Genomic DNA, 13153 nt, shown 5'->3' on the forward strand with positions numbered 1-13153 from the left:
TTATTAGCCGAGCTATGAACAAAGACAATGGTTTTGTGGCAAACTTCATATCTTAACACAAGAGTTCTTGCTCCTGGATATATAACAAAAGGAATATTCTCAGAGAGCATTCTGAACCCAGAAAAACTAGTTATTGGTAAGCAGATATACTTTCACAAATTAGTGCTAACTATTTTTTAAGATCTGAAAGATCTGTATCACTTTGTACAGTCCTTTGAAAATGTAAGGCAAGCGACATAATTTGTTAGCCTTAAAGATGCCTCCACGTTTACTCTCCCCGCTCCTCCCCTTTTTTTCTCCTATGCTGTAGGAGACTAAGATGGTTACTTCTTTGAAAACTCACACAATTGACATTATCATCATTATTATGATATTTATTAACACCCTGCTTTTGTCTCCACAGGGTCCTCTGGTGGCACAACAGGTTAAACCGCTGAGCTGCTGAACTTGCTAACTGAAAGGTTGGCAGTTCAAATCCAGAGAGTGGGGTGAGATCCCACTGTTAGCCCCAGCTTCTGCCAACCTAGCAGTTCAAAAACATGCAAATGTAAGTAGATCAACAGTCACCGCTTCTGTGGGAAAGTAGCTGCACTCCATGCAGTCATGACCACATGACCTTGGAGGTGTCTACGAAAAATGCCAGCTCTTCGGCTTAGAAATGGAGATGAGCACCACCCTCCAGAGTCGGACATGACTAGACTTAATGTCAAGGGAAACCTTTAACTTTCTCTCCACAAAGACCCAAAAATGTGATATCAATTGTCAACCTGGATGACAAGGAAATGGGACAAATTTATGAAAGAGAGAGCTCTCAAATTCTACATGGCTACATGGGAGACCCCAGCAGCAGAATTTGTGTGCATTTGGATACCCGTTGTTAGGGAACACTGGCAGAAAGGTGCTACTGTAGTCCTGTCATCGGTTTTGGGGTTTCTTATATGCATCTGGTTGGAAACGATTGCTGGGCCAGATAGGTCTTTTGCCCAATCCAGTGCAGCTCTTCTTGTATTCTGTACTTCTCAAATTATTTCACATTTTTGCCAATTACCTGAGTTAGAGATCTTCCCATCACTCGCTGTTCCTGCATTTCCTGGAGCGACCAGCACCTGCTTCACGTGTGGAGACTGCGCCAGTTTCCAAGCCAGAGCATGTTCTCGGCCTCCGCTGCCAATCACAAGCACGCGATCTGCCATCTGGGTGTTCAGAACAAGAGGTGTTTTGTCACTTACGAAACTGCCACAGTGCCTCGGTTATGACTCATTTGGCAGCCAATCCAATGTGGGTACAGGACTGCATCTTAATGGAGTGTGGCAAAATTGAAGGAAGCTTCAAAGGCCTGTTTTTAGGTATGCTCTGCATTTAAATGTAGAATGAGCAATATATTTAAACATATTTGTCAAAATCACTTTATTTTTCTCACAAAGTAACAACATGTGACTTGAAACAATGGGACAGCGGGAATCATTTCATAGTGAGACTCCATACCTGAAATGACTCTGGTCCCTAATGGAATAGAATACATTGCAACATTTCAATACCATTCAAAAGCATCACAGATTGAACATTAGTAATCCAGGAAGGTTAGGTAGAGAGTGCAACTGGCCAAATACTACATAAAAGAGGGAAGCAGAATGTCAAGTGTCTTCTATTAAATCATATTCATATTAATCAACTCTAATGATACAATAGATTAAAGGATTTTGCAGAGGCATAATACAATAATATTTTATATATCTAACATTATATTATTATATAATATAACTAACACTGGGGCTGCGGTGGCACAGCGGGTTAAACAGCTAAGCTGAATAACTTGCTGACTGGAAGGTTGGCGGTTCGAATCCATGGGGTGGGGTGAGCTCCCATTGTTAGCCCCAGCTTCTGCCAACCTAGCAGTTTGCAAACATGCAAATGTGAGTAGATTAATAGGTACCACTTCGGTGGGGAAGGTAATGGTGCTCCATGCAGTCATGCCAGCTACATGAGTTAGGAGGTGTCTATGGACAATGCCAGCTCTTTGGCTTAGAAATGGAGATGAGAATCACTCTCCAGTTGAACACGACTAGACTTAATGTCAAAGGGAAACCTTTACCTTTAACATTATATATTATACTACTTAACAAAAATAAATGAATTGACATTTCTGCCTACTTCAGCTGCTCAAAATAACAGTCAACTGTCTCCAAGGTGGCCGATCTGAACACTACCTTAGATGCTGTTAAGGTATGCTTGACATATATGACATAATATAAGACATTACATATAAGACATAATATACATCATGAGTTGCTTTTGTATATAAAAACAAACAAACAAACAGCCCTTTTAACATTGGCGCTGGATCTGAAGATACAGTTAATTGCTTCAAATATACATTTATTAAATTGATTAACAAAACAACTTTATAAATGAACAAAAAATTTCCAACATTATGTATGTGCATACGCACACATACACAGCTCTCCTGTCCCCAAAAGAAACATTAGGGTTGAAAGGCTGCCTTTTTTATGTAGGAAGCGTACATAAAGCCCAGAGGAATTAAGCATTTTACATGGACAAGTAGACCCACTGATGCAATCTTAGCAAACAGGGCATTACCCCTTTCCCGCCCCCATAGCATCATCTTTTAAAAGAGGCTGGTCGTTCACCCCGCTCTTGCCAATATGTACAGTGCCTTCAAAACTCAAATGTAGATAAAGGCACTTGGCAGGCATTTTAGGTATGGAGAAACACATTCCATTTAGAAAGACCAAAGATTGTAACTCTCACACACAATGGTATCAGAGCTACCAAGGAAACTCATAAAAGTATCATTTTGAAATCCAAACTTTTCTAGAGTAACAGATATGTCTCCCTTTTACATGTTAAAGCCTTCCTAAATTTTGGAGCCCATCCTGGACTCTAAAACTACTTTGCTGAGTCCAACTTCCTTGAATGTATTACCCACTGGGGACATGCTTAATGTATCTTGAGTTTTATACAATGGAGGAACCAAGTAACAATTAAAATGTGCTTTGCAATTCTTTAGCTACAACAGTTGCCATATCCAGGGAGTAGGATTATCTATATATTCTATCAGTGTTACACAAAGGCTAAAAAGACTGGTACCTTAAGTAAAACAGATCCTGTCTGATCTTGGAACTAAGCAGGGTCAGCCATGGTTAGTACTGGCATGGGAGGCCGTGAATGATTACTATGTGCGGTAGGCTATATTTCACAGGCATACTGAGTATTCTATTTCTACAAAAATCCTATCAAATTCATGGGCTTGCTATAAATCAATACTTGGCTTCAAGGTACATACATACAATGTGTTTGTATGTCTATATATCACCCTTGGAGCTCCTGGTGGTGCAGCGGGTTAAACCGCTAAGCTGCAGAACTTGCTAACCGAAAAGTCAGCAGTTTGAATCCAGGGAGCTAATTGAGCTCCCGTTGTTAGCTCCAGCTTCTGTCAACCTAGCAGTTCAAAAACGTGCAAATGTGGGTAGATCAATAGGTACCACTTCTGCAGAAAGGTAATGGCACTCAATGCAGTCATGCTGGCCACAGGACCTTGGAGGTGTCAACGAACAATGCTGGCTCTTTGGCTTAGAAATAGAGATAAGCACCAACACGACGACTTAAGGTCAAGGGGAAATCTTTACTTATATCACCCTTCCTTAACTCTGAGCTCGGAGACCTGACTTCAGAGGACAATATCTTCCAGAAATGGCCATGCTGGCTGGAGGATTCTGAGAAATCCCCAAATTCCCAAAAACGGGAAATTTTCAATCTTTTCCTTCATGTAATGGCCAGACTAGTTAGGGATTTATACAAGATTAGCCCAGGGGGTCCCCAAACTAAGGCCAAAGGGCCAGATGTTGCCCTACAATGTCATTTGCCACCCTAAACTTTAGACTTAAGTTCACCCTAAGTCTGAAACAATTTGAGGGCACACAACAAAAACAATCCTAACTAACTTGACTGCCTCATCAGCCAAAAGCAGACCCACATTTCCCATTAAAATACTGATGAGTTTATGTTAATTAAAATTGTTCTTCATTTTAAATGTGCAGACCGAAGATCAATAGGTTGGGAAAGGATCTTATACACATTTACTTGAAAGTTCATTAATCATAAACTCAAAATGACATAACTTTGAGTAGATATACCCAGGATTAAGTTTAAGATTGTAGATCCTGACTGGAGATTGAATCCAATTGAACTATGAAATTTACTTAAACCAGGAGTGCCTGAATTCAAGACAGCAGCTGTGAAAAACCTGCATAAAGTTCATACTGATTGTATTTGCAATCTGGAGACTTCAAGAATCAATATATCAATTAAAACAATATAAGGATTTGAAATTTAATGGGAAGAAAGATTGCGTATAATTTTAAAATACAGGTAAAATCTGGCAGTGCATAATAGAAATGATAAATAATGTGTATCATATAAAAACTACACTGAACGTGGAATATATGAAGTCACTGCAAAAGAATATACACTCATTTCCCAGTTTCAAATCCCACTGTTAGCAAATCCAACAGATATCTACTGAAAATACTTTCTGCATCTGTACTTACTAAGGAAATAAATGGGATTTACTTCCAGGTAATGTGCTAAGGGTGTTACATAATTCATAGCAAAAGTATCTGAATATAATAGTTTTTAAGATCAGAAATGGAGCTGTTTTAAAAATTAAAAAGTCTTTCTCCTAGAAGTAGAACTAAAGGCTAACACGGACACACACCGTACTTACTGTGATCTAGCTACTGGCAATCTGAAAAGAGGGAATTTCCAACAGGCAACAGGCAAAAAACAGTGAAGAGGAGAGAGCAGCCTCAAACTTTTAACCTATCAGAATCCTATGACAAGGACAACAAAATGACCAATGAATACCAACGTTCTGTTCAGCACAAAAAAAGAGGGCAGCATTGGCTACGACTGGTCATTCACATCTTATTTCGAGCTAGATAAGAACATTTTTCATTAGTTAGGGAATCAAATTACAAATAAGTGTAGAGTCTCTTGCTTAATTTTGAAATATTTTGTATCCAAAGAATAATACAAACTAGTTCTGTATGTCTGCAGCCTCTTCAGCTGTGGTGTGCCTTCAATTTATGTCCAACTTATGACGACCCTAAAGGGAACCCTAACGGTGTTCCATGCAGTCATGCCGGCCAAATTACCTTGGCAGTGTCTACAGACAATGCTGGCTCTTTGACTTAGAAATGGAGATGAGCACGACTAGACTTAATGTCAGGGGAAACCTTAATCTTTAAGGGGAACCTATCATGGAGTTTCTGGGGCTGGGAGAGTGTAATATGCCCAAGGTCATCCAGAGGGTTTCCACACTGAGTGGGGAATTGAACCCTGATCGCCAAAGTCACTGTTTAATGCTCAAACCAAACAGGGGGGGGGGGGGGGGGGGGAAAGTTCAAGTTAGTCAGTAGGGTACAGATTTGGCAAAGTTACTTTTTTGAATGATAACTTCCTGCTACATAACACTGAATGATTGGACTGGTAACAGAAAAAGACCTGTGAAACCTTGCCCCATTATGCACATGGAAGGGGAACAATTTTTTTGAAGTCACTCGACCCTTCATCACCTTAACCAGGAAAAGGAAGCTCCTCCCAGGTTAACAGGCATGCTGGATTCTGTTTAATAGTATTTGTCATGCATGTTTTTAGTACATGTGCTTTTAGTGTAATCATGTTTTATTTAAATATTAGTATTTTTATTATTATTTTATTTCTGTCTCTGCTTTCTTAGTAGTTATAAGTTTATTGATGCTGTTTTGTATTGTTTTGATTTGCTGTGTTTTGTTGATAACAGCATTGACTATTTACCTTTTTGTATGTAAGCCACTCTGAGTCCCCTCGGGGAGAGAGGGTGGTCTATAAATAAAGTTATTGTTGTTATTATTGCTATTACTACCACTACTACTTATTATGTTGGTTCATGAGCATGTTAATGTTAACAAGCCATCAGTTTACCTTCTCAGCCCATATAATCCTGACATGCAAACATTACATGCAAATACGTTAATGCGTGTAACAATTGCATTTACATGTTATTGTGCTTTCGTGGAAGGGTAGTATACACCAGGATTCTTAAACCTTTTCCACTCACCCCTTTCCACTTGGTAAATATTTATGTGCTGATTTATTATCAGTAAATCAAACATTCACTGAAAATAAATCAACATTTGCAAAGATTGGAAAACAGGCTGATTTTTGTGGAGTACAGTTGAAGCATTCCATGTTGTTGCTAACAGATTTGTGTAAATAGGTGGTGCTCAGAAACCTTTTAGTGTTGCCAAATTTTTCATGACCCCAACACTGAGCCAAGGGGGCCCCATTTGGGGTTGGAACTCACTGTTTCAGAAGCAGTGGTATAGATGTGTTGTCGAAGGCTTTCATGGCTGGAATCACTGGATTGATATGGGTTTTCCAGGCTATATATGGCCATGTTCCAGAAGCATTCTCTCCTGGTGTTTCACCCACATCTGTGGCAGGCATCTTCAGAGGTTGGCGGGAACCTTTAGCATTGAACGGTTGTGTTGTTAAAGTGTGAAGTATGGAACCCTGTGCAGACAGTCAGTCAATGTGATGTGAGTACTGTGCGTCGTTGGGCGAATTTCAGGTGTCAGCATCCTGGGTACATATCATGCACAAACCTTCAGATAGCCAAGCAAAGCAATAATGTGACCCACACAGTCTTGTGAAATGCCGATTATGCTTGGAGTTTCTCTCTGAATCATCCTGAATCAATCTGTCAACCGTTTGCTTGTGAAACTCGGTGGTTGCTGCCACAGGACTTGCCAAATCTTTGTTTGTCATGCAAGTCTTTTGTTTGTCATGCACCTAAACATCTTTAATTTTTTTTCGCCCAACGATGCACAGTACTCACATCAACACAATCACCATAAACAGCTTGCATTATCTGATTAATCTCCTTTGGGGTGACACCTTCTGCTGTCAAGAATCCAATGACTGCACGTTGCTTAAGTCGCATTGACTGACCATCTGCGCAGGATTCCATACTTAGCATTCCATACCATGCTAAGACTTCCCACCAAAATGGAACTGTAGAGGAGAGTCTACTGAACAAGCCAGTACCTGCTGCGTACCAGTACTGCCATCTGTTGAGGAGTTACAAAGGTGGAGGCATTACTTTTCATTCAACCCTCGTATTCTATACCACTGCTTCTGAAACAATGAGTTCCAACCCCAAATGGGGGCCCCTTGGCTCAATGTTGGAGTCATGAAAAATTTGGCAACACTAAAACGTTTCTGAGCACCACCCATTTACACAAATACAAATACAGCCCTGAAAAACTCACAGAAACCCATAGAATAGATGGTTTCCAAAAGGATCCAATCCTATCTAAATAAACTACAAGAAAGGAGATCCCATCTGAACATGAGGAAGAACTTCCTGACTGCAAGAGCCCTTCAGAAGTAGAACTCTCTGCCCCGGAGTGTGGTGGAGGCTCCTTCTTTGGAAGTTTTTAAACAGAGGCTGAATGGCCATCTGTCAGGGGTGCTTTGAATGCAATTTTCCTGCTTCTTGGCAGGGGGTTGGACTGGATGGCCCATGAGGTCTCTTCCAACTCTATGATTCTAAGTGTAATGGCATGTTGCAGCCTGACGTTCCAAAACCTCAGAAAGAGCGAGAACAAACACCCAAAAGAGTTTGGAATCTGGACTTGGGAAAATTGCTTTTTGGACTGGAATCCCCCAAACCCTCCACGCAGGCCTGGAAGTTATGGGATCAGAAGCAGTTGTGGTCCTAAAAAGTTTTCTCATCAGTACCTACTTTTTTTTTTTTTACTGCAGCAATGGAAATTATTTTTATCCAAATGGCAACACTGTAAATTCAACAAAATGTAATTATTGTTTAGCATTCAAATAAATAAGCAGTAGGAGTAAATGTAGCAAAGCAATCCCCCTTACTTTGCTCCTCAGAAGTGCACTCACCTCCCTGCAGTGCTGTTCATAGACTTTAACACCAACTTAATACTGTACACTTTACAACAAATGCGGATTTTGTATAACTATGGAAAGTTGCATCCATAAAAATTTACAAATGTGTTGATACTGGCGTCTTCCTTTTCCTGGGAGGCAAGATTGTTAAACTCAGGAATAACACAGCTATGATTCGGTATCGCCAGTTTTGTACTCAGGGCAAGAAGAAAGAAAGCCATTCAAAACTTTCTGAAAACTGCAAGGAAGAAGCTGATCAAGACTTCCTTAACACGTGGTAACCAACACTGGAAAAGTAAAGCTTTGTTTCTCTCTCACTAAGAAATCAGGAAGACCAGGCTGCAATGTAGTCTAGGGAAGCATATCACAGCTTTGCATTGCTCACCGTTTTCTCCCCTCCAAAAGAAAGCAAATACTTTACTTCCAGCAGAAAACAAACATGGGCATACCTTCCCCGGAGCTTGAAACTACACCTCCCAGAATGCTGCAGTTTCCGTGCTCTTTAACCCTTTTCAAGGCAAAAACAAAAAGCAGGGGTTTCGTAAAAGGGAGGGATTTAGCCTTCACTAAACATGGCCGAAAGTTAATGGTTACTTCGTGTGATCATCTAAGCCAGATATAGTACTCAATGGATTTTAAAACTATCTAGATTTGGGGTTTGCCCTTGGATTTGCACAAGAGGATTTTTGTTTTTGCAGAAAAGGCCACTGTCTGCATGAGTCCAAGGATAAATCTCTCAATGTGCATCTACACCAGGCATGGGCAAACTTCGGCCTTCCAGGTGTTTTGGATTTCAACTCCCACAATTCCTAACAGCCTGCCGAAGTTTGCCCACGCCTGATCTACACTGCAACATTAATGCAGTTTGGCACTACTTTAACTACCATGGCTCAGTGCTATGAAATTATGGGAATTGTAGTTTGGTGAGGTACCAGCACTCTTTTGGAACATATGCCTAAAGCTGTTTTTCTCAACCTTCCTAATGCCGTGACCCCACAATCCAGTTCCTCATGTTGTGGTGAATGCTGCAGTTTCAGTGCTCTTTAACCCTTTTCAAGACAAAAACAAAAAGCAGGGGTTTCGTAAAAGGGAGAGAAATAAAAAATGTTCTGTGCTCACAAATTGCAGTATGTCAGTACTTTGGAGTGCTTCCTCCGCTGACATCTTCCTTGGCCATTGAGAATAAACCTCTGGTTTTGTCTTCTACCCTATCTGTTCCTGATTTGGCCTTCTGGATTAGCTAGCACTGGCATGGGCCAACTTTGGCCTTCCCTTCCAAGTGTGGTGTTTTGGCAGTGTGTAAGTAGGTGATTTTGGAGCCCTATTCTCGACCCGCATGTCCTTCCACCATGAGGGCATCGTTTTCCAGGTGGAAGGCGGTCCTGATCAGGGCTGGCTTGACGTTTCTTTCTCTTGACATGTTTCTCGCTTTCACCTTCCGTTTGTGCCTCTTAGAATTCCACATTACTGCTGGACACAGCTGACCTCCCGCTAGAGAGCTCAGGCTTCCATGGTTCTTGCGGGAGCTGAAGTATTGCAACCCTCAAGTTTTTGTGTTGCTTTTGCTAGAAGAACCCCGAAATTAAATGTTTCCTGTGGCTGATTATTGTTTGAATTTTAAAAAAATAATCTTTATTGAAAATTTTCAGTTAAAATCATTTTTTAAAAGAAGAAAAAAACAAAGTAGAAAGAAATAAAGAGAGAAACTCAAAAGAAAGAAAACAAAAGAAAAAATATATATATGCTGAAATGAAGTTCCTTGATTTCTGATTATCTTCTCTGAAGTCTTTCCCTTCTTTTTCTCTTTCTCCTAAATTCCTTCTCCCTCCCTTCTTTGGTTTTCTATTCCAATTTGTCCTTTTCTTCTCAAATAAAAATCTTCTTGTTTCTGTTTCAAATATTCAGTAACTTTTCTCCAGTCTGTTTCCTTTATTATCTTCCCGTATTATTTGAAATAAGGAAGGTAAGTCTATCCATATTTCTGATTTCTAACATTTTTGTCACCCATTCATCCTCTTCTGGTGTCTCTTTCTTTTTTCCATAATTTTGTGTAGCATAATATTGTTTGTTTTTTTGTGGCAGGGAAATCCTGGCTTATTATTTTTTTTAAATATATATTTTTATTATTTTATCATAGTTCAATACATTTGTTATACATTGTTTATTTTACAGCAGATACATATTATTCAATACAACCTACCATACTTTAACTTTCGGCATCTAGTGTTATTTTTCTGCTTATACTTACTATCTATCCCTCACCACTGTGCCACAGCTTTTACATATCATCTGTCCAAAACTTCAATTCTTCTTGTGGAGGTAACTTTCCTTCTTTCTTTTTTAATCCCTTTTCAATATTTTTTCCATACATCATCAAAATTACTTTGTTTCCATATACCTCTTTTAACTTTCAATATACATGTCAGCTTATCATTTATTGCTAATTTCCATACTTCATTGTACCACTCCTCTATTTGTATATTTATTTCTCTTTTCCAATTCCTTGCTATATGCAGTCTTGCTATTGTTAATAAGTTTATTGCATCTTTACCCTCTTTTCCCCCAATTGTTTATTATTATATAATGATAATAAAGCTATAATAGGACTTCTTTCTATTTTAATGTTCATTATAACTTCTATTTCTCTAAATACTTTCCCCCCAAAAGTATTTACATATTTACATTGCCACCATATATGTATATATGTTCCTGATTCTTGGCATCCTCTCCAGGATGAGTAGTTTTTATTTATATTTGCTATTCTTACTGGTGTTAGGTACCATTTCCATATTAACTTATAGTAAATTTCTTTAACCCGTATTGATAAAATTTTTAGATGTCTTTGTCTCCATAATTGTTGCCACTCTGTTTAATGTATTTTTATCCCTAAATCTTCTTCCCAGACATCCTTGAGGATTTTTTTTGTTTTTCCTTCATTTATTTCAATTATTATCTTATATACTTTACTAGTTCTTCCTTTTAAATTTTCATGCTCCTCTACAGCCCTTCCAATTTGTATTATTTGTTCGAATTGATTAAGCAAACTTCAATTTTTATTATTTTTTTTTATCCATTGTTAAGCCATTATTCAGCCCAATTTACCTGTCCTAACGCATCTCCCCCTATGAACCATCGTGGAGATTAAGATCCTCCAGGGAGGCCCTGCTCTCCGTCCCACCATTATCACAGGCGTGACTGGTGGGGAGAGACAGGGACTTCTCGGTGATTGCCCCCTGGCTATGGAACTCCCTTCCTGGTGAGATCAGATCGGCCCCCTCCCTCCTGTCCTTCAGAAGGATGGGACCAAGCTTCCAGGACAGTGCAATAAGGCAGTGATAGGCAACTTTAATAGGCTGTGGAACGCCCTTCCTACAGATATTAGATCGGCCCCCTCCCTGTTGACATTTTGGAGGAAAGTGAAGATCTGGTTGTTCGAGCAGGCATTTGAATAGGCAGTGTAACCAACATAGGAATATGGAACAAATGGACAATGAGATTTTAACTTTATTTTAACTGATCTTGATTTTAACTATGAGACACTAATGAGATGTTTGATTGTTTTATATTGACTATTTATTATGTTACTGTTTTTAATTGTTTTTAACTGTTTTATGATGTTCTTGAGCATTCAATTTTGCTATTGTTAACCGCTCTGAGTCGCCCTAGGGCTGAGAAGAGCAGTATACAAATATAGTAAATAAATAAATTTAGATTTGACACAGATGACCAATGATGGTTTTAAATGGTGTATTTTAATATTTTGACTAGCCATGCCCTGCCACGCGTTGCTGTGACCCAGTCTAGTGATTCCTATGTTATCCTCTATTACAGTGTTTCTCAACCTGGGGGTCAGGACCCCGGGGGGGGGGGTCATGAGGGGGTATCAGAAGGGTTACTAAAGACAACAGTATTTTCTGTTGGTCATGGGGGTTTTGTGTGTGAAGTCTGACCCAATTTTATCATTGCTGGGGTTCAAAATGCTCTTTGATTGCAGGTGAACTATAAATCCTAGTAACTACAACTCCCAAATGTCAAGGTCTATTCCCCTCCCCCCCCCCCCCCCAAACTCCATCTGTGTTTATATTTGAGCATATGGAGCATTCATGCCAAGTTTTGTCTAGTTCTTTCATTGTTTGAGTCCACAGTGCTCTCTGGATTTTTGTGAACTACAACTCCAAAATTCAAGGTCAATGCCCACCAAACTCTTCCAGTATTTTCTGTTGGTCATGGGAGTTCTGTGTGTCAAGTTTGGCTCAATTCCATCATTGGTGGAGTTCATAATGCTCTTTGATTGTAAGTAAACTACTAATCCCAGCAACTACAACTCCCAAATGACAAAATCATAATTTTTTGAGTGATGGTCACTCCTTGTGTTGTGAGACGTTTTGTTGCCAAATTTGGTGTGATTTCATTCATTGGTTCTTATGTTTTTAAGGTACTCATTATGCACAGAGCATTTTTATACAAATAAATAAATAAATAAATAAATGATTTTAATGTTTATGCATAATTATATCATTTCTTGTCCCGGCATTGAATGTTTGCTGTATATATGCTGTGCTCCGCCCTGAGTCCCCTTCGGGGTGAGAAGGGCAGAATATAAATGTTTTAAATAAATAAATAATTATACTGGCTTATAATTAGTGGATTTTAATTTTCACTCAAAATGTCCTGCCATCCCACACATGGAGCCTCTCATCCTCATCTCCTCGGTTCCCATTTGGGCCAGGCTGCCTCTTTGCATTGAGAATAAACCTCTGGTTTTGCCATCTACCCCATCTGCGTCTGATTTGGCCTTCTGGATTAGCTAGACCAGGCATGGGCCAACTTGGGCCTTCCAGGTGTTTTGGACTTCAACTCCCACCATTCCTTACAGCCTCAGGTCCCTTTTCCTTTCCCCCCTCAGCCGCTTATGCCCAGGTGTTTTGGACTTGAACTCCCATCATTCCTAACTGCCTCAGGCCCCTTCCTTTTCCCTCTCAGACGCTTAGAATCATAAAATCAAAGAGTTGGAAGAGACCTCATGGGCCATCCAGTCCAACCCCCTGCCAAGAAGCAGGAATATTGCATTCAAATCACCCCTGACAGATGACCATCCAGCCTCTGTTTAAAAGCTTCCAAAGAAGGAGCCTCCACCACACTCTGGGGCAGAGAGTTCCACTGCTGAACGGCTCTCACA

The 13153-nt window shown here is 39.7% G+C and overlaps 1 protein-coding gene across 5 annotated transcripts in view; it reads right to left on the reverse strand.

Moving 5' to 3' along the window:
* Positions 1-8482, reverse strand: part of LOC132771886 (trifunctional purine biosynthetic protein adenosine-3) — a 43529-nt gene extending 35047 nt beyond the window's left edge. The window contains exons 1-2 of one of the 5 annotated variants that reach the window (XM_060770405.2): positions 8424-8482; positions 1049-1193 (exon numbers count right to left, since the gene is read on the reverse strand). In XM_060770405.2, the coding sequence (XP_060626388.2) occupies positions 1049-1193 (145 nt within the window). In that variant the 5' untranslated portion in view covers positions 8424-8482. Of the gene's footprint in view, positions 1-1048; positions 1194-4735; positions 4840-7968; positions 8062-8359 lie in introns of those variants that run through there. The other 4 variants (XM_060770403.2, XM_067466706.1, XM_060770402.2 and 1 more) reach the window with 4 other exon arrangements.
* Between the last annotated feature and the right edge of the window lie 4671 nt (positions 8483-13153).

This window comes from Anolis sagrei, chromosome 3 (assembly GCF_037176765.1).
Source record: "Anolis sagrei isolate rAnoSag1 chromosome 3, rAnoSag1.mat, whole genome shotgun sequence".
NCBI classification, from domain to species: domain Eukaryota; kingdom Metazoa; phylum Chordata; class Lepidosauria; order Squamata; family Dactyloidae; genus Anolis; species Anolis sagrei.